Source organism: Hyperoodon ampullatus (genome assembly GCF_949752795.1).
Source record: "Hyperoodon ampullatus genome assembly, chromosome: 2".
NCBI classification, from domain to species: domain Eukaryota; kingdom Metazoa; phylum Chordata; class Mammalia; order Artiodactyla; family Ziphiidae; genus Hyperoodon; species Hyperoodon ampullatus.
Window position 1 is genome coordinate 31,388,997 of NC_136915.1, and position 27,488 is coordinate 31,416,484.

The window sequence follows — 27,488 nt, forward strand, 5'->3', positions numbered from 1 at the left end:
GTCCAACAAGAAGAGCTGTGTTCCACTGAGTCAAACAAGCCCTCTACACTTTAATCTCAAATTTGAAGTCACAGCTTTTACCCTCATCCAGGTGTCCTGAGGAATTAATCCCAAGATTCCACTAAAATGGCCTGTCTGTGCTCTGTCATTTTCATGGGAAAGAACTGTGGTCACTGAGATGTGCTAGTCCCATGACTCCTTGACAGTACGGCACTCATGTCCTGTTAGGTTCCCCTTGCAGACTCAATGACGGACAACACAAGTTGCTGTGGCTTTTTCTTCGTATTTTAAAGCCTAGGCTCTGCACATGACATCCCTAAAATTTTCTTCTTTTTACAGTACTATTCCAAAGAGCTTCTGTTCTAAATTGCTCATTGCCAGTACAAAAGAAATACCACACTCCACATTTTCTACACCTCAGGCCTGTTTCTGTCAGATATCTCCATATGCTTGAGGAACTCACAGGGCTAATTCAAGCGTCAGAAGTTCCAGTGGACCCCATCACTGAGATCCTTGGGGGTGAGGGGCTTATCTTTATTTTCACTAGCACTGGTGAATGGTTTCAACTGTCAAATCTCAGAACAGATGCATCCATGGCCTTCGAAATGCCAACTGGGCATGAAGAAAACGAACAGAGTTTCTAACTGCATATTTTTGTAGAATTTAATAAACAACTTTTAAAACATTACTGCTTATGTTTCAAGTTCTTGTGTCTGTTTTTCTGCCCCTCTGAGTCACTGATCTTCTTTTTGTTCCTGTTCCTATTTTTCACGTTGTGTGTTTCATAGTAGCGTACACCGACTTTTCTGGATCGTTGCTGCCGTGCTTCTCGCCTCCGCTGTAAAAAATGGCGCACACACACAAAGAGGGAAAAAAACCAATCAAACACTGAAAGTCATAAAACAGGCCCCTCTGTTTCTCTGTGTTCTATTCCCACGCTGCTCCCACAACTACCAGAAGCAGCGCCAACAAGGGAGAGTTCACCTCACAGACCCAAGTCTGAACTTCCATTGTGACTTGTGACCACTCCAAGTTACAGAGTGTCATTTGGTCCAACCCTCATCCAACGCTTGAATCTTTTCTCCTGAGCTCCTGACAAGTGGTCCTCTGGTCTAAGGCTGATCACTCTGGTAACAAGCTCTCCACCTCCGAAGAGGGCCCCCTCCAGCTCTGGAGGGCCCAGTTACAGAGCTGAACTTCACAGGAGGCGGCGATCTGTCTGCCTGCACAGCTCTGCTCCTCACGTGTCACTTCCCTGAGGACACATAAACCCAGCGGACTCTTCCAAACAGTAGTCCACGTGTTTGAGGATAGTCATCAGGAATTCCTAAAACAAGACATAAACTCAAGGACCTTCATGCAGCAGCCCACTCCTTGATCCTGTTTCACTGACCTCAACTAGGTCACTTAGGACTGGGGTTTCTTTTTTTTTTTTTTTTTGCGGTACGCGGGCCTCCCACTGTTGTGGTCTCTCCCACTGTGGAGCACAGGCTCCGGACGCGCAAGCTCAGCGGCCATGGCTCACGGGCCCAGCCGCTCCGCGGCATGTGGGATCTTCCTGGACCGGGGCACGAACCCACGTGCACTGCGTCGGCAGACGGACTCTCAACTACCGTGCCACCAGGGAAGCCCTAGGACTGGGGTTTCTTGATTTCAACTCTAGACCATTAGTTTCTGAAAGAGTGAGTCTTAAGAAATGGACTTCCCCTTTCTACACCTGGGTGACGTTTCAGACCAAAGCACATACTTCCTTGGACGTAAGCGTCCTGCGAGTTTTGTTTGGCTGCTCCTCCTCCCTCTGTGCCTTCCTCTTCTTTCCCGTTTTGGTAGGTGCTGGAAACGAAACGCAAGCAGACACAGAGGAAAGAAACAGGAATTTTTTATTCAAAATGTGTCTGAATCCTAAGGTGGGAATGAGCTTGATGTGCTGGAGAAGGAAGGCAGAGGCCGGTGTGAAGGGAGTGTGGTGAGCAGAGAAGAGTAAAGCAGGACGAGGCTGGAGGCTGCTAGAACCGGGGGCGCCGAGTGGCCTTGGCGGGGTTTGCGTTTGTCTTGAAAACACACCCAATGTATGGAGCTAGTAGTCCAACCACATGAAGAATAAATACATGAACCATCCTCCCCGCAGAAAAAACTTTGTCTTTGGACCCACCCTTAGATTACAATGTTCATAATGTACTCTTTTTAGAGGAATTTTCCCAAATCACCCATTTAACCCCAAGACATGTGCAGAATAAAAAGAAGAAAAGCCAATTTGTGTGATAAATGGTAAGTGGAACCAGGGTTACCTGCCAGATATGATAAATATCTGTGTGGATGACAGTACAAGAGATACTTTGGAGATTAAACTTAGATTCCCCAACGTTCTAAAGATGCAAATCACATCTACATGATTTTAATAATTTAACTGTACCTGTATCTTCTATGTCTTCTTCAGCTGTTCTTCTCTGTTCTTCGGATTTTGCAAAAACCACTTTACTCAGTCCCTTGGATATTCTGAAAGGGGAAGAGTAGAGCCATGGAGCCGTCCCACACCCCACCCCTGCCCACACAGGCGCTGACGCGGGGACCGCGACAAGCTTGCAGATTAACGAAACCCCGCTCCCCTTCCCGTGGTTAACACCGTCCGTAGAAGCAACATTGTATTGGCGGCTCCTGCGCATTTGTAAGAGACAGAACTATCAATACTAAGCTTCTCGTACTTCAGGTAGTTGAATTTGAAAAGCGTACAGATCACTTTTTTTTTTTTTTTTTTTTTGCGGTACGCAGGCCTCTCACTGTTGTGGCCTCTCCCGGTGTGGAGCACAGGCTCCGGACGCGCAGGCTCAGTGGCCATGGCTCACGGGCCCAGCCGCTCCGTGGCATGTGGGATCCTCCTAGACTGGGCACGAACCTGTGTCCCCTGCGTCGGCAGGCGGACTCTCAACCACTGCGCCACCAGGGAAGCCCCAGATCACCTTTAAAAAACGGCAATACCCTCCCCAGCTCTACAAAAACACTGCTCCAATCCTCATGGCAAGTTTCTGGGAAAGGAATGAGCAAACTACAATTCGTGAGAAGATGAGGACGCTACCTGACTGCTGAAAACTTCTTAGCTTTGGCTTTGTTTAAAAACCTCTGGTACTTAGCAATCTTTTCATCCAGGGCTTGAATAATGGCCTTGGTGTTGTTTCCCGCATGTTCTTCGTGGGACTCTGCATAAGACTCTTCCTCTTCGTCTCCTTGGTGTTCCCGTTCTTCCTCCTCCTCCTCCCTCTCCGCGGAAAGGCTCTCCAGCTCTTCATCAATATCAGACATCTCCAGAGGAACGAGGTCATCCCCAGAAAACTGAGGCACGACGTTGATTTTGCCAAAGTTCTGCCGGACCCGCGCCAGAATCTGCTGCATTTCTGAATCGGTGCCACCGTGACCGGGCTCCTCTTTTTCCTTCTCAATGATGGATTCCGACTCCTCACCTACAGTTTCTGTGACTTCCTCTTCTGGGTTGTTCTGGGCTGTTTCTGTGGCAACTTCCAAAGATGAGGAGGATGGAAGCTAGTCAGGCCAAAAAGGGGTGGGGTGGGGAGAGAAATGGAATCAGAAAATGAAAACTGAGTTTCTTTTTTTAATTTTATGTTATATTGGAGTATAGTTGATTGACAATGTTGTGTTAGTTTCAAGTGTACAGCACAGTGATTCAGTTATACATGCATATGTATCTATTCTTTTTTTTGTGTGTGTGTGGTACACGGGCCTCTCACCAGCGTGGCCTCTCCCGTTGCGGAGCACAGGCTCCGGACGCGCAGGCTCATCGGCCACGGCTCACGGGCCCAGCCGCTCCGCGGCATGCGGGATCATCCCGGACCGGGGCACGAACCCGTGTGCCCTGCATCGGCAGGCGGACTGTCAACCACTGCGCCACCAGGGAAGCCCTGTATCTATTCTTTTTCAGTTCTTTCCTCATTTAGGTTATTACAGAATACTGAGCAGAGTTCCCTGCTGAATTTCTGAACTTACATACCTTGCTCTCAAATGAGGCAGTCCTCTTCTCAGGACTAAGGGCAAGTATCGAAAACACGAAAACATGCACATCTGAGTCGTACTGTTAATCTATTTTAAGTCAATGTGCATTAAACCCTGAACCCAGCATGGAAGGATCAGAGGAATACAGCTACGGTCCCAAAGGATGTGCCAACCCTGAGTATTTAGCCATCAAAACCAGTCAGCTCTACAATGTAGACAGGGGAGGTTCCCTACACTGTTCCTGGGGACTGCAAGGAATGGGGGTTGCTGAGAAAGCACATCCCAAATGAGCACACACCTTGGGACTTCCCTGGCCGTCCAGTGGTTAAGACTCCGTGCTCCCAATGCAGGGAGCCCGGGTTCAATCCCTGGTCATAGAACGAAGATCCCACACACAGCACGGCCAAAAAAAAAAGAAGAAAAAAAAGGGTAATTCCAAATGAGCACACACCATAACAGAAGAATGAAGGCCCAGCTGAATGCTGAGGGCGATCGCAGCACTAGTTTAGAAAGCGTGAGGGCAGAGGAGAGGCACTGAGGAGGCACCTCGAAGGAAGGAAGGTGTGAGGAAAGAGGAGGGAACCTCCTAGGAGTTCAGAACGAGCCCGGAGGCGGCCTGTTCCGGGGAAGGGGCGGAGGGAGCGCGGGCTGGCAGCGCGAGCCCTCACGCAGCTGACGCCACTGTGCACTCACAACTGAGGCTCGCAGAACTCAAGGGATTTTCCAAAGGCAAAGGTGGCTGCGCGAAGCCTTAACTGCATCAGGAATCTGCATCAAAAACTGCATCAAAATTCGCAGGTACGTTTCCGTACATTTTCCTGGTAAGGTGGTTTTTAGCCTTCGGATTCTCAAGGGGGTCACTGCCACCACCAAAAAGAGGAAAGGAGGAGGGTCACGGAGCGGGGGCGGGGGACGACGGACACTGACTATCTCAAGTTAACGACTAGACGTGGAGGAGTTAGAGGAAGCCCGCCGTTCCCACACAGGGCCACACGGAGCAGGGGCGGCCTCTTTGGGTCAGAGGCCACGGCCACGTGGCCCGCCCGCGACGTCCTCCCGGAGCCACGACACACCAGGCTCGCTCCGCCTCGGGTGCGCTGCGGGTGCTGCTCCCCAGGCCTGCAACGCTCGCCTCTCGTGACACCTGCGGAGCTCCTCCCTCCCATCACTAGGGCCCCCCCCTCAAAGGCCACTTCCTCAGAGGCCGTCCTTGACCACGCCACGTACGAGGCACTGCCCTGTCTCCCACAAACCCCTAACCCCGCTTTAGCCTCCCTCACAGCAATCAGTACGTTACACGCGTTACATCCGTATCTGTTTACTACGTGTCTCTCTGTAGGACAATAAAAGTGCGCATTTGGTCCTCGACCCCCAGTTCCTGGCACAAGAGCTCCTAAAACCCTTGGAATCTCCTGGGTTAAGACAGAGGTGTCTTGCTTTTGTTATTTGTAATAATCCCCTCTCCCCCAAAGTTATGCTAATGAGATGACTGTGGTGGGACCTAGCTTCAGACTGGGGGCTGGTCACCGGAGAGCCCAAGCAATTGCTGAGAGGGCTGGAGATTGAGTTCAATTACCAGTGGTTGATGATCTAGTCAACCGTGCCTACGTAATGAAGGCTGAACTTACACACCTTGCATACAAACCCTTAAGGACGGACGGGCTCTGGGGAGCTTCTGGGTTGGTGAACACATTGACGTGCTGGGAGGGTGGCCAGCCTGGAGAGGGCATGGAAACTCCACACCACCCTCTACCCCATACTTTGCCCTATGCACCTCTTCCATTTGGCTGTTCCTGACTTGTATCTTTTGTAATAAACCGGTAGTCATAAGCAAACCACTTTCCTGAGTTCCGTGAGTCCTTTCAGCAAATTATCAAACCTGAGAACCTCTGAATTTGTAGCCAGCTGGGCAGAAGTGTGGGTAGCCTGAGAACCCCATCTGCAGCTGGCATCTGAAGTTGGGGTAGTCTTGTGGGACTCAGCCCTTAACCTGTGGAGTCTGCACGAACTCTGGCAGTTACTGGACACCCAGTTGGTGGCAGAGGCTTGCATAACGGGTATGGAAAAATGAAAGCTATTTGGTATCAGAAAACACCAAATACTCCTCCACTGGCACGTGTATGCGTGCGTGTGTATGTGAGTGTGTATACGTGCAGGAGGGCAGGGCCTCGTCCTGCAGTACTGGTTATTTGGTGGTTTTAGTGGGGAGAAGGGAAAAGGTTGAGTAACATCAGTTTCAGATATGTTGATTTTGAAATGCTGGAGAAAATATTCAACTGGAAATTTATAGCTGACAATGGAAACTCTGGGAATGGAGCCCGGTGAGAGAAAACCAGAGAAATATGGACCCAAAAGATTAGCATGGAAGCAGAACTTAAAGCCACTTCTTCAAGAGACTTGGCTGAGCTCCGAAAAAGACCCTAGAAATAGAAAGGCGAAGTGCCAAAGTTGGAGCCCTGAGCAGTCCACTGCCGGGGGAGGGACATGGAACAGTAAGGGAAGCTCTTCAATCTAGCCCAGAGGTCCCAAACCTAAGACTTTCCCTGAGCATCCACTGTACCACTCTCCTTTCCCACCTGACCACGAGCTTCTTGAGGGCAAGGACCATGTTCATTATTCCTATGCTCCCAGTTCCTGGCACATGGTTGGGCGTAATGTCCATGAAAGAAAAGAATCTTGGAAATGCCTGTTCTTCAAGCAGAAGAGAAGGCACAAAAACCACAAGAGCACTCATATTTAATGAGCCCTCCTTTTTCAAGGCCCTGAAAACTGGCATTTACACTCAGGCTTCTATCATACATCTACTTCCTGGTCACCCCCCCACCAGGTCACAGCAGTGGCACCCTGGGATGGGAGACGCTGCAGCTGAAAGTTCTAGCCTAAAGGAAGAAGATGGTGGTCCAAAGACACACCACACCCAGGTCAGTAACCAAGCTTCCCAAGAGAGGGGTGCACCCTTTTCTTACCTGGGGGGCTACAGGGGGCTCTGCGTTGGGCGGCTTCACGAAGAAAGGAATCCGGCCCCTCTGCCAGTCATTGAGGACCATCTTCCCCACAGTCCGCAGGTCAGGCTCTCCACCCTGAAATGTCGCAGGAAGAGGCCCAATTAAATTCAAACAACAAAACCACCTCCTGGTGTGGAAGCACGGCGGCGGTCCCAGCTGGCACCATCTACCTGCCGAGTTCCGCACTTCATACTGCTCACACATGCATATAAAAAAGGTCCACACCACACACGCACACGCCTGCAGCACGTCCCAGTCTGAATTCTCACAAATCCTGGCTTACCTTCAATAGCTTCCCTGTCCGGAAAGCTAGCTTCTCAAGAAAGTCCTCAGCGTTCTCCCAAGAATCAATTTTGTATGTCTTGCTGATGTATTCTGGCTTTGCTCGTTCAAGTACAGCACCAATGTGGTCTTCAGGAGTCTTAATTTTTTCAACTTGAACCTAAATGTTCATAGGAAAGCTCTTGCTTACAGACCTGATTATGGAAGGAGTGAAGTCCCCAGTGTTCTCTGTAACCCTATCTGAAAACAGATTTCAATGTCTCAAAGCAAGCGGGGCCTGGCAGGAGCTTGGCCTGGAGGTGGCGAGATGCAGTTGGCTGAGAGGAGTGCCACGGACAGCCGACCGCAGCCGCGGAGCCCAGAACTCAGCTCTAACCTCGGCTCACCACAAACTGACAGTGTGACTTCCGCACGTAGTTTAAACTGGAACCCTTCATGCTACTGACTTGCAGAAATGGTTAAAAGTCCACCCATCCCAGGACACAAAGAGAAGGGAATAGTTTAAGAAAGAAGGGGAGGAACCGCCCAGGATGTAGAGCCAGAAGCACTGGTTAAGGTTAAGTGGGACCATTTAGAGCTCTCGGTCGTCTTCAGAAACAAGTGAGGAAATGACCGAGTTCCAAAATGACTCAACCCATAAACCCATGAAGATGAATTAGCTCTAAACATAAACAGGCCCTGCTTCCCTTTGGAGCCCGTGTGTAAATGACAAACTCTTTTGTGGGATGACATTGACCAGATATGCCCACGGTTCCACTAACTCCTCAAACAGGCTTAAGTGGAATGGAGAGACTGCCCTGTTCAGTGTCATGTTCCTCAAGTTTGGTCAGACAGGCTGACCCCAAACTGTCTGCTGAATGAGTAAAAAGCAAAGGTATCCAGAGTTCCCCACAGAGTGCTGGCCCCAAAAGGCAAACAAAGAGCCTCTCGGGACCAAAATACTCACGACTCCTTTCAGCACAATGTCCGTCTCTGAGTCCTCAGAGGGGTAAACCACACCGGGACAGTCGATAAGGAATATCCGGCGCATCAAGGTAATATACTGCCAGACCTAAAAAGCAGAGACTTCCCCAGGTCAATCCCTGAAGGCGATTTCACAAACCCCTGATGCTCAAGAAACTAGAGAGGGGGGTAGGGGTCAGAGAGGAGCAGCCTGCTGGGTAATAAAGCTCCAAAGCCCCTCCTCTCTTTGGGCCGTGCATGAGGCACTTCCACGAGGCATAAACTATAGTTTCCAACAGCTAAGGGTCTAAAAATAATGCAGAGGCAGGATCTCCATCTAGTATTGTGCAATAACGTCCAGTAAAGCTTTTTCTGATTTTTAAAAGTACTCCTGGAAGCTTAATAATGCTTGGCCCCTGTTCCTTTCAGCAGAACCACAGTGCTCCCCAAATACCCTGTGTTCCAGGGTAGGACCCCCAACCAACAGAATCTACCCTAAAACTGAATTTTCTTTCTTAACCAAGGCACCAAATATTCTTGGGTTAATTTTGTTTATCAAAGCAAAAGGTTGGAGTGACAATTGAAAACAGACTCAAACAGCACATACCAAACCACGCCAAAGCCAGGCAGTGGCACACAAAGTACTCTTAGTCTTATCAAAAAGGGCAGAAACAGCCCCAGGACGTTGCCAACTATTTATTATATGGAGACTAAACTCCCAATGGCGATCTTCATCCAAGAGAAGCAGACAGACATCTCCATGTCCTGAATTATCACCCTCCATGGAAATAAAGTAAGTCAAAGCAAATAAGACCCCCTCGAGCCAGACATACCTTTGTTTCACCTGCAATGGGGGCCACATTGCAAACCTTCTTGGAGCGCAGCGTGTTTATGACAGAGCTCTTGCCAACATTTGGATAGCCAATGAACCCCACGCTGATCTGTTTCTTGTCAGTGTGCAACTGTTCAAAAAAAAAGAATACACACCACATACACGCAGAGTGAACATCCCATGGGACAAACAGGTTGTGTTACTTTGCTACCATAAAGAATACTGTACAAAACTATTGCTACGACTTGATTTAAAACCCAGACACGCACCACCTGCATAGTCTGAGTGGGCTGCATTTACATACTCATTAATAAATCAGAGGTGAGTCAGCTCCTCGGTCACTCATGTGAAATTATTCTTGAATGTTTTAAGGTTAAAAGTACGTAGGCTGAGAAACAAAGGAAGAAATAGCTTGTTAGTCATCAGTTTAGAAGAACACCATCCACTGATAAAGCGTCTTCAGGGAAGAGAACCTTAGCAGATGCAGCAACCGGCAATCCCATGACCCATCCCTCTTCTTCTCTGCACTACATATTTTGCATTTTCACTGCTAAAAGTAAACAACAAAAGAAAAGAAAGGCAGCTTCAAAAGCTAGATCACTGGGTGAAAGTCTCAGAGGCAGAGCTCAGGAAGAGTCTACAAACGGATGGGGACTTCTGACTAGAGACGGTGGACTGCACATCCCTGCCCACCTCACTCCCTCCACAAACTCCACCGGAACCACAGTCGTGGGCATTCACACACACACACCCACAGAGCCAAACATATAAAACCAAAGCGTGCGCTGGAGATGAGACAGAACAAACTAATGTGTGATGTTAACAGAAGACTAGCAGTTAAAAAGTAGTATCTAACTTGGCCCACTACAAAATATGAAAGCAACATGGCTGCAAAGGTAGAAAAACTAAAAATGCAGCAAATATACTGCCAATGAATCACGAAAGACCTTGGGAATCAGCAGTACAGACCCCTCTAAGGGTGTGACTGAAATCCAGAACACTGACCAGTGGACCGTCTGTAGAAATAGCCACACCTCTCCATCCCCTCCCTCACCTGGCATGGGTGCCCAACTTCTCTACCCCAGAGCCTTAGGAGAGATAATGACTCTTTTGAAACCCTGCATGTCTGCAAATATCTTTAATTTTCAGACCTGAAAGGGACCCTAGATTTAGAGATAACAGTAACTGAAAGCAAGTGTTCCCTGAGTGATTAGTTGAAAGTCTAAATATTGAATAGTACAACCCCAGCCTCCTACTCCCACTGAGTTCCCAGAACCCTGGCAGCCAGGTCTATATACACCCAAGCTGGAGACAGGAAGACTCCTTTCTAGGGAAACTCACAGGCCCAGGAGTAAAGACCTACAGATGGGACTTCCCTGGTGGTCCAGTGGTTGGGACACTGTGCTTCCACTGCAGGGTACACGGGCTCGATCCCTGGTTGGGGAACTAAGATCCCACATGCCGTGCAGTGTGGCCAAAACAAAAAACAAACAAAAAACCCACCCTACAGACACTGACATCTAGAGTGTCCCCCAACAAAATACTGGGTTTCTGCCCAGTCACCTACAGTGAAATCTCTCATTCAACAAGCCCACCCCCTGCATAAAGTCTCTATAGCCTTTTTTTGGTGGCTCACTCTTAAATGAGTGGAGAACCAAGAATAACCAGACATCTGAAGTGTGACTCTAGTAGAAAAGACAGAAAAACAGCAACTTGGAGGAAACAGTGTCAATGTAGGAAAATTTCCAAATACCACTATCATTGTTCTCAGAGACAGAGAAGCCAGTGCATCCGTGAAACAACAACAGGCTGTAAAAGGGAGCAGGGCGATTCATACACAAGAGCTTCCAGAAATTACAAATTAAAAGTGAGAGGCAAAATAAATTCTGTGATAGAACAGCTAAATGATCAAGTCAAGGAAACTTCCCAGATAACAGGGTAAAATGTCATAAACGTACTGAAACAAAGGAAAGAAAAGAAAATTCAAGAATTGGGAATTCCCTGGTGGTCCACTGGTTAGGACTCTGCGCTTCCACTGCAGGGGGCATGGGTTCGATCCCTGGTAAGGGAACTAAGATCCCACAAGCCGTGAGGCGAGGCCAGAAAAAAAGGAATGGAAATTCAAGAATTAAACCGGAGATAAAACCAAATTCCTGAACAAGAACAGAGATGAATGGGGGGCGTGGCGTGGGGTGGTTTCCAAAAAACAGTATAGGACAAATAACAGACTAAAAGTCCTGTCCATGCCTAGGCTCACTGAACAATAAAAGACCCACCTTAAAGCACATCATTGGGACATTGTAAAACAGGAACTTTTTTCAAAAAGATCTCAGCCACAAAGGATTAGGAGTCAGAACGGTCTCAGATTTCTCAATGGCAACATTGGAAGCCAGAAAACAATGCAATGTGGTGCCTTCAACATTCTAAGAAGAAACGGTGTGACGGTAGTATGAAGAAATTTACAGAATGCAAGGTCTCAAAAAATGTTCCTTCTAAGCACTCCTTTTCAGAAAGCTTTTGGAAAACAGGTTCCATCAAAAGGAAGGAGTAAACCAAGAAAGAAAAGGGATCCAGTGAACAAGGACAACACAGCGAACAGCCATGGGAATCCCCCATTCAGAGGACGGGGAAAGGAAATCCCAGGAAGACCCAGCAGCAGCCTGGGGAGCAGCCAGTCCACCTGGAAGGGAGGTGCCAGACACTCTGAAAGTTCCCACGCTACCAGAGGGTTTGGTGATATGTCAGTGACAAATAGAACGGAGCTAATTAACACCAGATAAAGCAGAAGGTCCTACTAGAAAGGAATTACAATCATAGCACTGTGGACCAGCAAGGACTGACACTCCAGTCATAATAACCTAAACAATAAATGAGTAACAGTTTAGCCAAATGTCGTACAAGGACAGAGGGAGTGGAGAGGGAGGACGGGGGTAAGACACCTAACCCTCATTTTCCATAGCAGGAACTTAACAAATACGTAAAACGGAGGGGGGTGTGAGATGAATAGATTCATAAGCATATATAGAAAATATGGAAAAAAATACCAGAAGTAACAGCTATGAGTTGGACGAGTTCCTTCTGGGAAATGGGGAAGGGTGGGACAGAGGACAGATGTCCTTTGTTAGAAGCCAGGTAAGATTAAATGAACACACAAATTCAAAGTTGCAGGTACAGAACATGAAGCTTCGAGAACATGTGCTGTCAGGGCCTCTCTGAGGAACTAGCATCTGACCAGGGATCTGAGGCTGGAGTTCGGCAGGGTGCCTTCCAGGCAGAGGGAAGAGAAATGCACAGCCCGGGAGCCCAGAGTGGGGATATAGTGTGGGGAGGGGGCCCGTCGTCATCACTGAGCAGAGGGTGGACCATCCGGTGCCAGGGACATGGCAGAAACGGAAGCAACGTTTGTCAGGGATGGGGGTACAGGCTGAGCCAGAGAGTATTTCAGAATCCCTGAGGCTCTGTGAGTGTTCACATCTCCAGAACACACTGTCCTCACTACCGAGAAGATGTGGAAGGTGAGGCTGGTAACTCTCTGACACACCCTGGGAAGAGAAATTCTCACACAAACCCACAGCTGTCCAACTCCAGGGGGGACAGGTCAGGTCGCAATACCTTTCCAAACTGCCGCAGAAGCTGAATAAATGCTCCTTTGCCAAAGGGGTTAGTAAGACTTGCGTGGAAAGCAAGTGTCGGGTAATCTTGGGAGAGGATGGCAACCCATCGTTTCTAAAGGGAGAAAAGAAAAGAAGCTGGTAAACTGTGAGCTGTTTATTTACAACATAGGAAGAACCAGAGCTTGAATAACAGGATGGTACTTCAAATACACGGTTGTCTAAGGAAAATGTTAGCTGTAATTCTTTGAAATATTTTTTTCAAGTATGACAGCTGATGCTTTGTCTTTTTTTTCTTTTTTTAATTTATTTATTTTTGGCTGTGTTGGGTCTTCGTTGCTGCACGCAGGCTTTCTCTAGTTGTGGTGAGTGGGGGCTACTCTTCGTTGCGGTGTGCAGGCTTCTCATCATGGTGGCTTCTCTTGTCACAGAGCACGGGCTCTAGGCCCATGGGCTTCAGTATTCGTGGCATGCGGGCTCAGTAGTTGTGGCACACGGGCGTAGCTGCTCCGCGGCACGTGGGATCTTCCCAGACCAGGGCTCGAACCTGTGTCCCCTGCATCGGCAGGCATATTCTTAACCACTGCACCACCAGGGAAGCCTGTCTTTTGTCTTATAAACACAAAACAATATTCCAAAAATGACTTCATTGCTACTAAATGCAACTAATGTAACATAATGTGAAACAGACCTGGGGCCTCAGCAGCCGCCCCTTCTGAAGGGTGCACACCATTCATCCTATGGGCACTGCAGCTGTCCCACTGCCAACAATCAAGGGTCAAAGGTAACTGCCCAGGACTTCCCTGGTGGTGCAGTGGGTAAGAATCCGCCTGCCAATGCAGGGGACATGGGTTTGAGCCCTGGTCCGGGAAGATCGCACATGCCTCAGACCAACTAAGCCCGTGTGCCACAATTACTGAGCCTGCGCTCTAGAGCCCGCGAGCCACTACTACTGAAGCCCGCACGCCTAGAGCCCGTGCTCTGCGAAAGAGAAGCCACTGTGATGAGAAGCCTGTGCACCGCAACGAAGAGTAGCCCCTGCTCGCCACAACTAGAGAAAGCCTGCGCGCAGCAACAAAGACCCAACACAACCAGAAATAAATGAATTAGAAAAAAAAAAAAGGTAACGGCCCATCATCAATGAAGCCCATTTTAGTTTTGTTTTCCATGAGGACACTTGAACGACTACACCCTCAACAGTGCAACACCTTAACTGCTGCCCCAAATCCTAGAGACCACGACACTGACTTATTCATGGGTAACTCAGAGCCTGCATAGGCCGTGTGGCCTTGGTCACCTGTTTTGCATTAGCAACTGTACTTACCGTTGCCCAGGTTGGAACAAGGTCACATTTGTTAAGAACAAAAATGAGGTGTTTCCAGGGTTTCTCCTTTTTCAAGTAAGTCTCAATGTGAGGGGAACGGGTACCCATTGGATCTCTAGCATCAAGAACTTGGACTACAACATCTGATGAATCTATCACCTGCAAATTCAAAGAGGCAAAAGTGACTTGCTACAGGAGTACAAGGGCAAAATGAAAGAGAGAAGACATTTAAGGGAACCTGGGAAAAATAAAGCAACAATAGAGATAACCTCTCAACTGTCTTATGAGGAGAGCAGGTGGTAGCCAATCTCAAAGCCCAGGGATCAGTACTCAAAAAATTGTTTTCATCCTGTGGGTATCTGAAACTTGTTGAATTCCAAATAGAACTAGCTTGGGTGAAACCCGTCTATTTCACAACTGCTATGCATTAGTGAGCAGAACCATTTACTTCTTTTTAAAAAAAGTATTTTATTTATTTATTTATTTGGTTGCACTGGGTCTTAGCTGCAGCTCGAGGGCTCCTAGGTTGTAGCAGGCTCCTTAGTTGTGGCATGCGAACTCTTAGTTGCAGCATGCATGTGGGATCTAGTTCCCTGACCAGGGATCGAACCCAGGCCCCCTGCACTGGGAGTGCAGAGTCCTATCCACTGCACCACCAGGGTAGTCCCTCATTTACTTCTTAGACCTCTAAGTTTCCATGTTACAGATTCTGAGTATTTTACAAAAAAACTAAAAAATTTCATGGTACTAGTTTCCTATATGTTACTATTTGATGAGGTGACTATGCTTGAAAGTCTTCGTCACCGAGAATATTACTTGAGTGTGGACCTAAAACTCAGCCAGCTGAAGAGAACTAGACCAGGACTCAGGAGACACAAAGCCTCTTGCACTAACTACCTGGGTAAGCTGGGGAAGGCATTCAAGCTTTCTAGACTTGAATTCTCATCTGTAAAATGAGAGGGCTGGACTAAGTAACTCAAAAATTCTCATGCAGCTCTAACCATGTATAATAAATCTCAACAGGAATATCATTTTAGCAGGTAATCAAAAGAAATATTAGCAGAGAATATGTGAATCTATGCAATGTGGTTGTTACTATTATATGAGTAATTAAAAAATGCAGTTATCTAGAACAATGGTAGTACATGCACGGACATATCCATCCTGGAGGTGGAATTTGTATTGACAGAGCTTCAACAGATCCAAGTCAGTTTTCTCATATAAGATCATGAAAGCCAAAGGAACCACTCAGTGAGACAGAATTTAAAGTCTTACCTTGTAGAGTTCACCCCATATTCTTTTAGACTGTCCCTTTTTATATATCTCTTCTTGGGCTTCATTTCTAAATAAGAAAAGACCCAAAGTGAGCAAATGAAGCACTATAAAGATTAAAAGGATGTTTTAGGGAAAAAACCATGTGCCAACGGAAAGCGGTATCAAAACTAGTACCAACATCACTAATTATTAGAGAAATGCAAATCAAAACTATAATGAGGTATCACTTCACTCTGGTCAGAATGGCTATCATCAAAAAATCTATAAACAATAAATGCTGGAGAGGGTGTGGAGAAAAGAGAAGCCTCCTACACTGTTGGTGGGAATGTAGATTAGTACAGCCACTAAGCAGAACAGTACGGAGGTCCCTTAAAAAACTAAAAATAGAATTACCATATGACCCAGCCATCCCACTCCTAGGTATATATCCAGAGAAAACCATAATTCGAAAGGATGCGTGCACCCCGATGTTCACTGCAGCACTATTTACAATAGCCAGGACGTGGAAGCAACCTAAAACGTTCATTGACAGAGGAATGGATAAAGAAGATGTGGTACACATATAGAATGGAATATTACTCAACCATAAAAAGGAATGAAATAGTACCATCTGCAGAGATGTGGATGGACCTAGAGATTGTCATACAGAAGTAAGTCAGAAAGAGAAAGACAAATATCGTATAATATCATTTATATGTGGAATCTAGAAAAATGGTACAGATGAACTTATTTGCAAAGCAGAAATAGAGTTACAGATGTAGAAAACAAACTTATGGTTACCAAGGGGGGAAAGGGGGTAGGATGAATTGGGAGATTGCGACTGACACGTATACACTACTATGTATAAAACAGATAACTAATGAGAACCTACTGTACAGCACAGGGAACTCTACTCAGTGCTCTGTGGTGACCTAAATGGGATGGAAATCTAAAAGAGTAGATATATGTATATGTATAACTGATTCACTTTGTTGTACAGCAGAAACTAATACAACATTGTAAAGCAACTATACTTCAATAAAAATTAAAACAAAAAAACCCAACTAGTTGTAGATGGACCAAAAATTGACTTAATTTAAAAAATGACTATATCCAAATGCCCATCGACAGATGAATGAATAAAAATAAATGTCATGTATACATAATGGAATACTGTTCAGCAATACAAACAAATAAAGCACTGACACACGATACAACATGGATGACCTTGAAGACATTATGCTAATGAAATAAGCCAGACACAAAAGGACAAATACCATCCAAGTGCACTTACGTGAAGTACTATTCAAGAGAGAAGTCAAACTCATAAGAGACAGAGAACAGAACGGTGGTTGCCAGGGGCTGAGAGGGGGGAATGGGGAATTAGTGCTGGATGGGTACAGAGTTTCAGTTTGGGATAATGTGAAAAAATTCTAGAGGTGGATAGTGGTAATGGTTGCATAGCCATGTGAAGGTACTTAATGCCACTAAATTGGATGCTTAAAAATGATTAAAATGGGACTTCCCTGGTGGCGCAGTGGTTAACAATCCACCTGCCAATGCAGGGGGACATGGGTTCGAGTCCTGGTCTGGGAAGATCCCATATGCCACAGAGCAACTAAGCCCGTGAGCCACAATGACTGAGCCTGTAAGCCACAACCACTGAGCCCGTGTGCCACAACTACTGAAGCCCACACACCTAGACCCCATGCTCTGCAACAAGAGAAGCCACTACAATGAGAAGCCCACGCACTGCAATGAAGAGTAGCTCCCGCTTGCCGCAACTACAGAAAGCCTGCGCGCAGCAACGAAGACCCAACACAGCCAAAAATAAATAAATAAAAATTTTAAAAGATTAAAATGGTAAATTTTGTTATGTATATTTTACCACAATAAATTTAATTTTTAAAAAAAGCAACTATAATTAGGCAGTCTGTCACAGAGAATTATGAAAAGGAATCTGAACCATAATCCACACTCCACAGCTCCCACGTAGAGTGAAACTTTCTTGATAAGATTGAGAATCTGCTTATTTACTAGCCTCAGAGACATCTACCCAATGTCCCTGGAACAAGAATAGTTTTGTTTCTCCCCCACTGCCGACTGTACCCTTTGGAGGTGGAAAAAATTCAAATCAGCAGAAGCATACAAGTCCAAATAGTTCTAAGAATAAATGAACTCGCTGCCTCTTTTTGCTTGGCCTCGAGCGGCTTGACTTTACCTCTAGGAAGCCCAGGGCTAGCGATGGACTGAGGACAGCACCAAGGCAGTGGCACTGCAGGCAGGGGACAGCACCTCTCCACTAGGGCACCTCAGGAACATGTGAGGGAGAACCAGGAGAATTAAACTGGTAAACCCTTTCTGGAGGGTAATAAGGCAGCTGCCTGTCAAAAAACTGCATATTCTTCGACGTCATTTCCCCTAAGAATTTATCCTTGGGGAACAATTAAGAATGAGAAAGAATTAGTTACACTGATGTTTTACCCTAGAGTTGTTTACCATAGGGGAAAACTTTGAACAGCATAAATGTCTAATCATGGGATTGGCCACAACAAAAACCTACTCTGACATGAAACATTATATCGCTGTTGACTAAGAACTGACATGGAAATATATTCTTAATAATTTAGAAAAATATATTAAAATAAAAGCAAGTTAAAATACAGTCTTAAAGTATTATATTTATAAATAAAAACATCCAGAATAATGTATATATATACATATATATCCTTAACTGATCCTTGACTTTCTTTTGGGTATGAAACCCTATGAAAGTATGATGAAAGTTATGGATCCTTCTTCTCCTCCCCCTCTCTAAAAACAACAAAACTCCACTTCTTTTATGCATGTACATAAATTTTCCATATTATCTTCAGAGGATCACAGAAACCTCAAAGGCCATCAATGAACTCCCCCCACCCCCAGTGGTCCAGAGGAAACCCTGGTAATATTCACCAAAATATCAACAATGCTTAACATAAGTAGTGGAATTATGAGTGCTTATTTTCTTTTTGTTGTATTTCCAATTTAACTATATTTTAAAAATTTGTCTATGATAGAATATACTGTTATTATTATGAAGAAAGTGTTATTTATTTTTATTTGGGGGGGGAATTAAGAGACCAATAGTAAACAAGGCGCCTTAAATTATCTTCAGTCTGGCCCCAACCAGTTTCACTAATTTTTCTAGTCTAAGGGAAGATCTCCATCTATGCGATAAATCACCGAGCTTCTTGCAGGTAAATAACTGTAAAGAAGATGTCCATTGCAGAAGAGCAAATGAGGAGATGTGCATGAACTTTATAACTGTACCTCACACCAGTGTCTTCAGCTACCAAGTCACGATCCTTCCCCTGGTCATAGCTCTCAGTGGACATTTCTGCATTTTCTATAAGTGACTGCATATCACTTGCAAATAAATTTGGTCGCTTCCTCTGTGCTTTAGGGCCAAATGTAGTTTCAAAGCTTTCAGTATCAAGGATGTGCACCTTTGAGTTCTAAAGAAAAAGGAGAATTATAGGTAACAATAAGCAAAGCACTGAGAAAAAGCGAAAAGTTCAAAACCTATCTGGGAAAGGCTTTCTGCTTTCATTTTTGCAAAGCTCAACCCATACCAAAATCTACAACATGGATGCAGCCTGACTTCAAATCAGAAATCCTTATTTAAATAGCAAACGCACTTGTTCTCCTCTTCTGAAAGCTCTGTAAGCTTTCCTGGAGAAATACAAAATACAAATAATCAAAGCAAATATGAATAGCTGTGTGTAAGACTTGCCAAAAACTCTGCTTTATTTCATTTATCATATACTTTAGTCAAATGTAATTACGGCTACAACGCTGAAAATTAACTTCTTTTTTCTGACTTTTTTTTTTTTTTTTTAGCTTTCAAACAAGTGCATAAAATTTGCCAAATTCACAGATTTTTGTCAAGGACGATCATGCTCAAATTTGTTTTTATTTTTATTTTTATTTTTTTAACCCAACTGTAGGGCTTCCCTTGTGGCGCAGTGGTTAAGAATCCGCCTGCCGATGCAGGGGACGCGGGTTCAAGCCCTGGTCTGGGAAGATCCCACAGGCTGCGGAGCAACTAAGCCCGTGCGCCACAACTACTGAGCCTGCACTCTAGAGCCCTCGAGCCACAACTAGTGGCTCACCTAGTTGCCCGTGCTCCACAACAAGAGAAGCCACCGCAATGAGAAGCCCGCGCACCACAATGAAGAGTAGCCCCCACTCGCCTCAACCAGAGAAAAGCCCGTGCACAGCAACGAAGACCCAATGCAACCAAAAAAATAATAACAATAAAATGAATAAATTTATAAAAATAAAAAAAAACCAACTGTAAATGCCAACTTTTTCTTGGAAGTTAATTTCTTTCATGGCTAAAAGGAATTGCTTGTTTTGTAAGATGCATTTTAGTTTCAGATAACATTTTTCTTAATTTAGGTAACGTTTTTATTAAATGCACATGCAAAGTCTTCAGATGAAAAACATCTAGCAAAAGTCCAAAATAATAGTTTAGATGTGATAAAAGGAACCTGATCCTAACTAGAACTTGATGTGCCTGTAAAGGAGTTACGGGCAGAGGAATTTTTGAAGCAGGATGAAAGTCAAACTCTGAGTTAGGATCTATCACATAACAGTATGTTAACAGCCGGCAGAGAATATCCTCAAAAAAAAACAAACACCCTCTGCCCCCCAGTACAGGCTCCTCTGTAAGCACCAGCTACGAAACGTGGAAGACAGAACAACCCAGTGGCTTCTGAACTTAACAGACACCTCTCCAACTCCTAAAGATCCTTAAGCTATTATCAGAGTCTCTAACTCATCTCTTAGTTTAGTTTACTCACTATGCTCCAACAAGGGAACATCCCCGAACAGAACAGTCATGTTTTACATGAGAACTAGGTTCTAATGTCACTGGGAAAATTATGATCAAAATTATCCTTGAAAATCTCTCAGCCTGTAACGTACAATATACCTGGATCTGTGTCTATAAACCTGTACCTTAGTAAGTACAAGGCAGTAATATGTCTATACACTAAAATACAGAGACAATGTAAGTTACAGTACTTCCACTGTAGTACTGCTACAGAAACACAGTAATTGTAATGCACATACAGGTAAATGTGCAAAAGTTAAAAGCATATCTGATTTGACTCCACTGTGCAGCAAATCTCAGAATCGGATTTCATAACAAGTAGGAGCTATTGCTCTAAAAATAAAACAGGTAAGGTTTTTCAAGGCCAGAGCAGAAAACTCATCAGTTACTCTGAGTACCTGCCTGCACCAAAATACAAACTGCTGCAGCTGTGGGCCCTTCATTCTATGCATCAGACATTTAAGCACTGAATTTTAGAAGCACTGAACAACTGCCATAGGGAACAAAGCAATAAATCCATAATAGAACTTCTCTGTTCTTCTCATAAACAGGATTCAATAGTTGGTTAAAAGATGGCTTTAGGGAGGACAGAGAGAACAAAGGAAATGAGCCACTTGTCTGTGGTTCATGAATTACACTCAAGTGTTTCCCTGAAAGAAAACAGTCACTCCACTAATAGGTGCCATTCTTCTAGTCTGTCATAAAACAAAGCATAATTGACAAAACCTGAGGCAATAGCCAGGCCTTGGGTTTTACTTTGCAAGTAAACACTTTTCTTTGAACTGTTTAATCCATGTATGCATGTCAGTGTCTTCTCCCCCTCCTCATGCTGGAACTGAAGCTCTGTGCTGTACTTATATACATTTGTGGGAATTACTATTCAAAGCAAGTAAAAATGTGCAGGCAGGCATCAGGCCATTTCTTTGGTTCCGTGTGAAACTAATTCCAATCCAGCCAGATTCAGTCTTTACTGCACTTCTAACTTCAATGATTAACAACCAATCTGACTGGCACCCTTTCCTTCAGCTGAAAAGACTCTCTAAGGAACTCTCAGAAGCTGGAAGTGCTCAACACCAAAGGTCTCCCTCCTACCAACCCAATCCTACTTCTATGTTTCCCCAAAGTTTGATGGAACTACCACTTAAACAAGTTTGCTTACCAAAAACATTTTAAAATAGTATTGATAACAGCCCTGATCTATTTAGGTCTAAGTAAGTGGTGGCCTAAGTGCTCGCTATGTGCCAAGAGCCTTACTGGATGTTTCATCTGCATCCAGTCACCCGAGGAGGGGGTCACCTTGACTTACCAGTCAGGGAAGTGAAAGCTCATAGAGAACCCTAACTAAGGCTGCAGCAAGGACAGAGCAAAGACTAAAATTCAGGCCTGACTCCCAAGCCTGTGCTCTGGTCCACTACTATGCCACTGAACTTCTCCGACAGAATTCGGTTCATGCTAAAGGTGAGACTCCTAACAAAGGTGAAAGGAGAAGTCTCAGAAAGCTTATCAGTACTGCTTCAGGTACTATTCTCTATGGAAAAACAAGAGCAAAGTATGGTAGGGAGGGATCTGTGTGGTTTGCCGGGGACACCCTCCATCTTACATGAGGCCGGATTCGATCATGGAGAAGAGACATGGGTAACTTGCTTTGCTTCATGACAACTTTGTATGGATCCTTCAAGACTGTGTCCATCTCCTCTTGAAATTTTTGTAGCGATGACTGCTTAATCACACGTGTATTTCCTGTTTCACAAAAGAATATTGCTGTTTAATAAATAGCTCCTTACATCTTCTGCCTCCATCTTCCCAGGGACACAGTGAAAGGTAAGATTTTATTTATTTTTATTTTTATTTTTTAACATCTTTATTGGAGTATAATTGCTTTACAATGGTGTGTTTCTGCTTCATAACAAAGTGAATCAGTTATACATATACATATGTTCCCATATCCCCTCCCTCTTGCATCTCCCTCCCTCCCACCCTCCCTATCCCACCCCTCTAGGTGGTCACAAAGCACCGAGCTGATCTCCCTGTGCTACAAAGGTAAGATTTTAAATTGCCCTCACTCACCCAAACACCTGACACATCCATCCCACGTAGCCATTTTCAAACTTAAAAGAAGGAAAATAACAGAAACCAAAAAACAAAAAAACTGCCTCTCCTGCAATCATACACTAAGAACTAATCCACCAACCCAGACACACAAAGGGTTTCAATAGTTTTCCAAGTCCAATTTCCTGACTGGATGAAACTGAAAAATAAACATCACTGAATGGAACTGAGATTTGACAAATGTCCTACTTCCTGCTAGATCTGGCAAAGAAATTTGGAACCAATCACAGCTGATCAGTTAGCATACTCAAGAGAATCCCGAAGCACAGCACCTAAGAGTCATAGCTCTGGTTTTTAGGGTTATAAGGGTTTGAAGGCGCTATTAAATTAATCAACAGGGCTTCCCTGGTGGCACAGTGGTTAAGAATCCACCTGCCAATGAAGGGGACACGGGTTCGATCCCTGGTCTGGGAGGGTCCCACATGCCACAGAGTAACTAGGCCTGTGCACCACAACTACTGACACTGCGCTCTAGAGCCTTGCACCACAACTACGGAGCCCGCACGCCACAACTACTGGAGCCCACGCACCTAGAGCCCGTGATCCTCAACAAGAGAAGCCACTGCAATGAGAGGCCTGCGCACCGCAACAAAGAGTGGCCCCTGCTCACCATAACTAAAGCCCACGTGCAGCAATGGGGACCCAATGCAGCCAAAAATAAAGTAAATAAATAAATAAATTTATTTTTTAAAAAAATCAACAAAGCCCTGCAAGGGAACAAAATGAAACTATATAACACTGCTTGGAGAACACCTTGGAAGTGAGAGATCATATTCACTAAACAGCGCATTGCAGCACAAATGCCAAACTCCAGGTGAAGACGACCACGCTGGCGGGGATGGTGACAATGACAGCGGTTAAAGCTTCTATTGTACTACTTGCTGGACACTATTCTCGGCACTTTACATAAGAGTATTTATTCATTTAATTACCACAACAGTCCTATGAAATAGGTGCTGTTTTTATCTGCATTTTACAGATGGAGAAATTGATGAGCAAACTTAAGAACCTGACCATGGTCCCAGATATGGCAGAACTAGGCCTCAAACCCAGGAGGTCTGGATCTAGTGTCACCAGACCTTGCCACCATGCTAAAGGCCTCTTGAAGGAGTTCTCTCGGACACTTTTCTGTGCTGCAGTTTCCTAGGGGGTACCAATCCCACCAAGAGACGTTCGAGATGTGCAAAGGTAGGTGCCATCTGTCCCCCAGAAGAGAGGTCAAACAGCAGGCAAAGAATGCGGTCTGACCATCTGATGTGCCCACACGGCTGGCAGTGGCTGAGGGAAAGGCTGAAAGCCCCAACAGAGATGAAGGTGGAGTTTCCAAAGAAAGAAATCCTGCTTCCCCAAGGCCTCTGGAGATACACTATTCATTCCTGGGAAGGACCAACGAGAGGCCCTTTCATTGTCACTCAGTCCAGATACAACCCCACTAAGAAAAAGTGTTTCAGAGGAACTTTAGGCTAAAGGCACAAACACGCCTGCAAGGCACCCCTCAAAGTCACCTCTCCAGGTGACTGGAAATTAGGAGAGGAGCGTTCTAATGAATGCTAGTCATTAAGGATGATCTCATCTGTCTAAGAGGTTCACTCAGGGTGAACAATGAGGGGCTCTTTTCAAAAAGAAGTCATTTATGGAAGCCACCGCCACGACTTTTCTCTGCACTTTTCCCACGGTGGGGACTTTTATCTCATCCCTTTCTCATGCTGTCCTTGGCAGTTCCCCTCACCCCAGATACCTGCCTCTCATTTTTATTTATTTATTTATTTATTTATTTATTTTTGGCTGCGTTGGGTCTTTGTTGCTGTGCGCGGGCTTTCTCTAGTTGCAGTGAGCGGGGGCGACTCTTCCCTAGAGTGTGCCAGCTTCCCATTGCGGTGGCTTCTCCTGTTGCGGAGCACAGGCTCTAAGGCGCGTGGGCTTCAGTAGTTGTGGCATGAGGGCTTCAGTAGTTGTGGCGCACGAGCTTAGTTGCTCCATGGCATGCGGGATCTTCCCGGACCAGGAACCGAACCTGTGTCCCCTGCACTGGCAGGCAGATTCTTAGCCACTGCGCCACCAGGGAAGCCCCCAGATACCTGCCTTTTAGATAACTGAACATTCTACCCTTTTCCATACAGCGCACATTTTCTAGGGTAAAAGTAGCAGAGGACCACACTCACCAAACCACTTAATGTTCGGCTCCACTCTTGCCACTGTGCCAGAAGCCACCGTTGACTGATACTGCAGAGGCTTAATCACTTTACCACGGCTGTTCCTGAATTGAGGAAATAACAGATTTGGGTTGACAACAGAAGAAAGGCTACAGCAAAGCTGGGTTTACAGAATACGTTTTCCATCAAAAGGACCTCTTTTTTTTTTTTCTCCTTCCAGTTTTACGTGATCATGAAATACAAATTTTGGTAAACAAAAAGTACTTCTACATTCAAAACAGATTGCCTCAAAGCCACTTAACCTCTTGCAACAGAGCACGTAATGATTTTTGCTCGACGAATAACGACTAATGACCATGTTTAAAAATCTGCTTACTGTTTGTTTGCTTTAAAAAAGAAAACTGCATACTTGAGTCTTTTTTGGATAATTATTTGAAGGCTGGTTTAAATGAATTTTAAGTAGAGGGTGATTTATGCTGGAACTCGAAATTCTAAAACAAACTGCAGAGTAGGTGACTAAGGCAGATTAAGTTCATTGACATTTGTGTTTTAGACACATCTTTTAGAACGGATGAAGAATCCAATTACCAAACAAATTGAATAAGACCAAACAAATTGAATAAGACAAAATAAGACCAGGTCGCAAAATGCCACACTCAGCAAGCCCCTGTGGTAGAGGCTGCCTCAGCAGATCTGAGTTATGATGAGTTTCCAAGTGCCACAATGTTGTGATCTAAAGTATGTCATTAAAAAAACAAGTTTTCTGGCCGCTTTCATGACACCATCCTACACGCTTTGTTAAAGAAAAGCAGATTTCTATCTGACAGCTACGTACCTTGAGATTTAACATGCCATTTGTGTACGCCGAGGCTGTGAGGAACAAGGCTGTTGTACAGTCCAGTGACACAATCACTATTTCACCTCCTACTATGCATGTCTTTAACCCAAAATTCAGTTTATCATATAAAACGGTATTTGAAAATACACTACTCCTATCTGGGGAAAGTGGGGGTGGGAATATCAAAGGCTTAACAGGTGTCAGCTATAAGTCAAGGGCAGGAAGGGAAGGGGAGAGGACACCAGCGCCCACGCTCACCTGCGCTCCTTCTGCCTGTACATGTTCAGGCGTCGGATTGTGGCCCGGTCCCTCATGTTTTGGCCTCCTGCTCCCTGAACTCGATCTAGGAAACACAGAAGTGGACTGAACACTATTGGATAGCCAACAAGTCTAAGTATAGCCATTGCTTCAAACACACCAACTAGTTCACTCAAAGCAGGCAAGCTGCCACCTCACTGCAAAATCTCCACTTTCTCCACGTGTTGCTCCAACAAAATCATTCCTGGAAGCTACACGGTATGACAAAGTTGACCTAATCTGGAACCCTCCGTAGGACTGTGTTTGAAAATGACAGTAGGTAATATTTCTGAGCACTGATTATGGCACTGTGCTATCCACATTATAGGCATCGTCTCATGTAATCCATACAACAATCCTACCAAGAGGGATGCATTATCCCCATTCTGCAGGTTAAGACACTGAGGCTCCGTAGGCAAGCATCTTGTACAAAGATTTTTTGTACAAGAGCCAGAATTTGAACAAAAGCATCAGATCACCATCTGTGCTCTTAACCACTAAGACACCTACCTCTGGGTCTCAGTTTAACAAATACTGAGTGCCTGCTACAGGCAAAGCAGCACGAAGACTACGATTCTGACACATAAGTGTTCCTAATGTACCAGTTTCTTAATTTCCTAATGTTTGACCTTAGTTTTATCAACAGCAAAATAGGTAGTAATTCTTGCCTTACATCTCAGAGAGAAAAAGAAGGACAAATTAGCACAGTAATACCGGCTTAGCTTCTCATTTGGGGATGCCTTTAAGTCATCTGTCTTGAAGTCATACAATAGAAAACAGGCAGAAATCACAGGACTGGTGGCTCTACTGCTCACTACGTGTGGCAGCTGTGACAAGCCACTTCCCCTATTTTGGCTCAGTCTCTTCACCTATAACATCATGATCTCTAAGGGCCTCTTCAGGTTTAACGCTGTCAGATCCCAGTCTACACAAACTGAATAATTTATCAGCGGTCCAGGTAAAACATTCAACATGAATTAAAATAAAAAACTTTAGGCCATATTTTAATATGTTTTATTAACTAAACCCAAATGGAAGGGACTCCCCCAAAGGCTATCTTGTTCATTCTGTGGTGGAACCTCAACAAAACTCATACACATCTTCAAAAACATCTTTACTGAAACAATCATACTTATCTGTAGCATTTTCTATGCACTTTACCGGATGGGATGATTCCAAGATTTGAAATCCAAATCATCATGGGATGATTCCAAATCTACTAGCCCTTTCTCATTTAAACGGTCAAAGCTAAGGTGGTAGGCAAGTGTGGCCAAGTGTAAAGAGTCAGCTGGGTCAGCCTACATCACTTTTAGTCTGACTTTATCTAATTTATAGTACTTCTAGTAATTCCTTGAGCTGGAGAGCTGGACTCATACAAGACTGAACTAGATTGGGGGAGGGGCTTCAACACCTGACACACACAGGGACCCAAGAAGAGGTCAAATTTAAGTGTCCCTTCCAACTCAGAGCTTCCCAGTCTCTGCACCTCACAGCTGGAGATGCCCCAAGGCTGCCAGGCCTGAGTGTTCACTTTCCCGGCTTTAGAGCTGGTGCCTGGCATCTAGCCTTGACAGGCGTGCAAGACTGAGCCCTCCTCAGGGCCTATAAACAAGTAATCATCTTCTCCCTTCTCATCCCCAAAGACCACTCTGCTTGAGGTCACTCCAAGCAAGGCCACCCGGTGTCCCTCCCTCCAAGCTTCCTCCAAGCCCCACCCTCCGCGAGCCCCGCCGCCCGTACCAGGATTTGTGCTGGCTTTAGAGGGGTTGATGGTGCTCCGTCCTTTGTACTTGGGCTTCACCATCTTGCCGATGGGACGGGGACCGGAGCGTTGGGTCCGGCCTACGTGGGGAAAGAGATCTCGTAACTTCCCAAGCCGGGCTGAAACAACCCGTCCGAACCACGCCGGACCGCGTGCGCGGGACTACGTCACTTCCGCTCGCATCCCTTCCTTCCCCTG

General features: G+C 45.3%; 1 protein-coding gene across 2 annotated transcripts; it reads right to left on the bottom strand.

Moving 5' to 3' along the window:
• Positions 1-649: 649 nt before the first annotated feature.
• On the bottom strand, positions 650-27,332 carry GNL2 (G protein nucleolar 2; the record flags this gene model as incomplete). 2 transcript variants are annotated; one of them, XM_079724099.1, is made up of 16 exons in its annotated part: positions 650-838; positions 1,748-1,833; positions 2,414-2,496; positions 3,074-3,534; positions 6,969-7,082; positions 7,291-7,449; positions 8,236-8,340; positions 9,065-9,193; positions 12,676-12,789; positions 13,999-14,157; positions 15,274-15,340; positions 18,565-18,749; positions 21,732-21,871; positions 24,403-24,497; positions 25,490-25,574; positions 27,269-27,332. In XM_079724099.1, 16 exons carry the CDS (start codon positions 27,330-27,332, stop codon positions 686-688), a joined length of 2,199 nt encoding a protein of 732 aa, XP_079580225.1. In that variant the 3' UTR covers positions 650-685. The 2 variants fall into 2 exon arrangements, with proteins under 2 accessions (XP_079580225.1, XP_079580224.1); XM_079724098.1 differs by having other exon boundaries at positions 2,384-2,496.
• Positions 27,333-27,488: the final 156 nt, after the last annotated feature.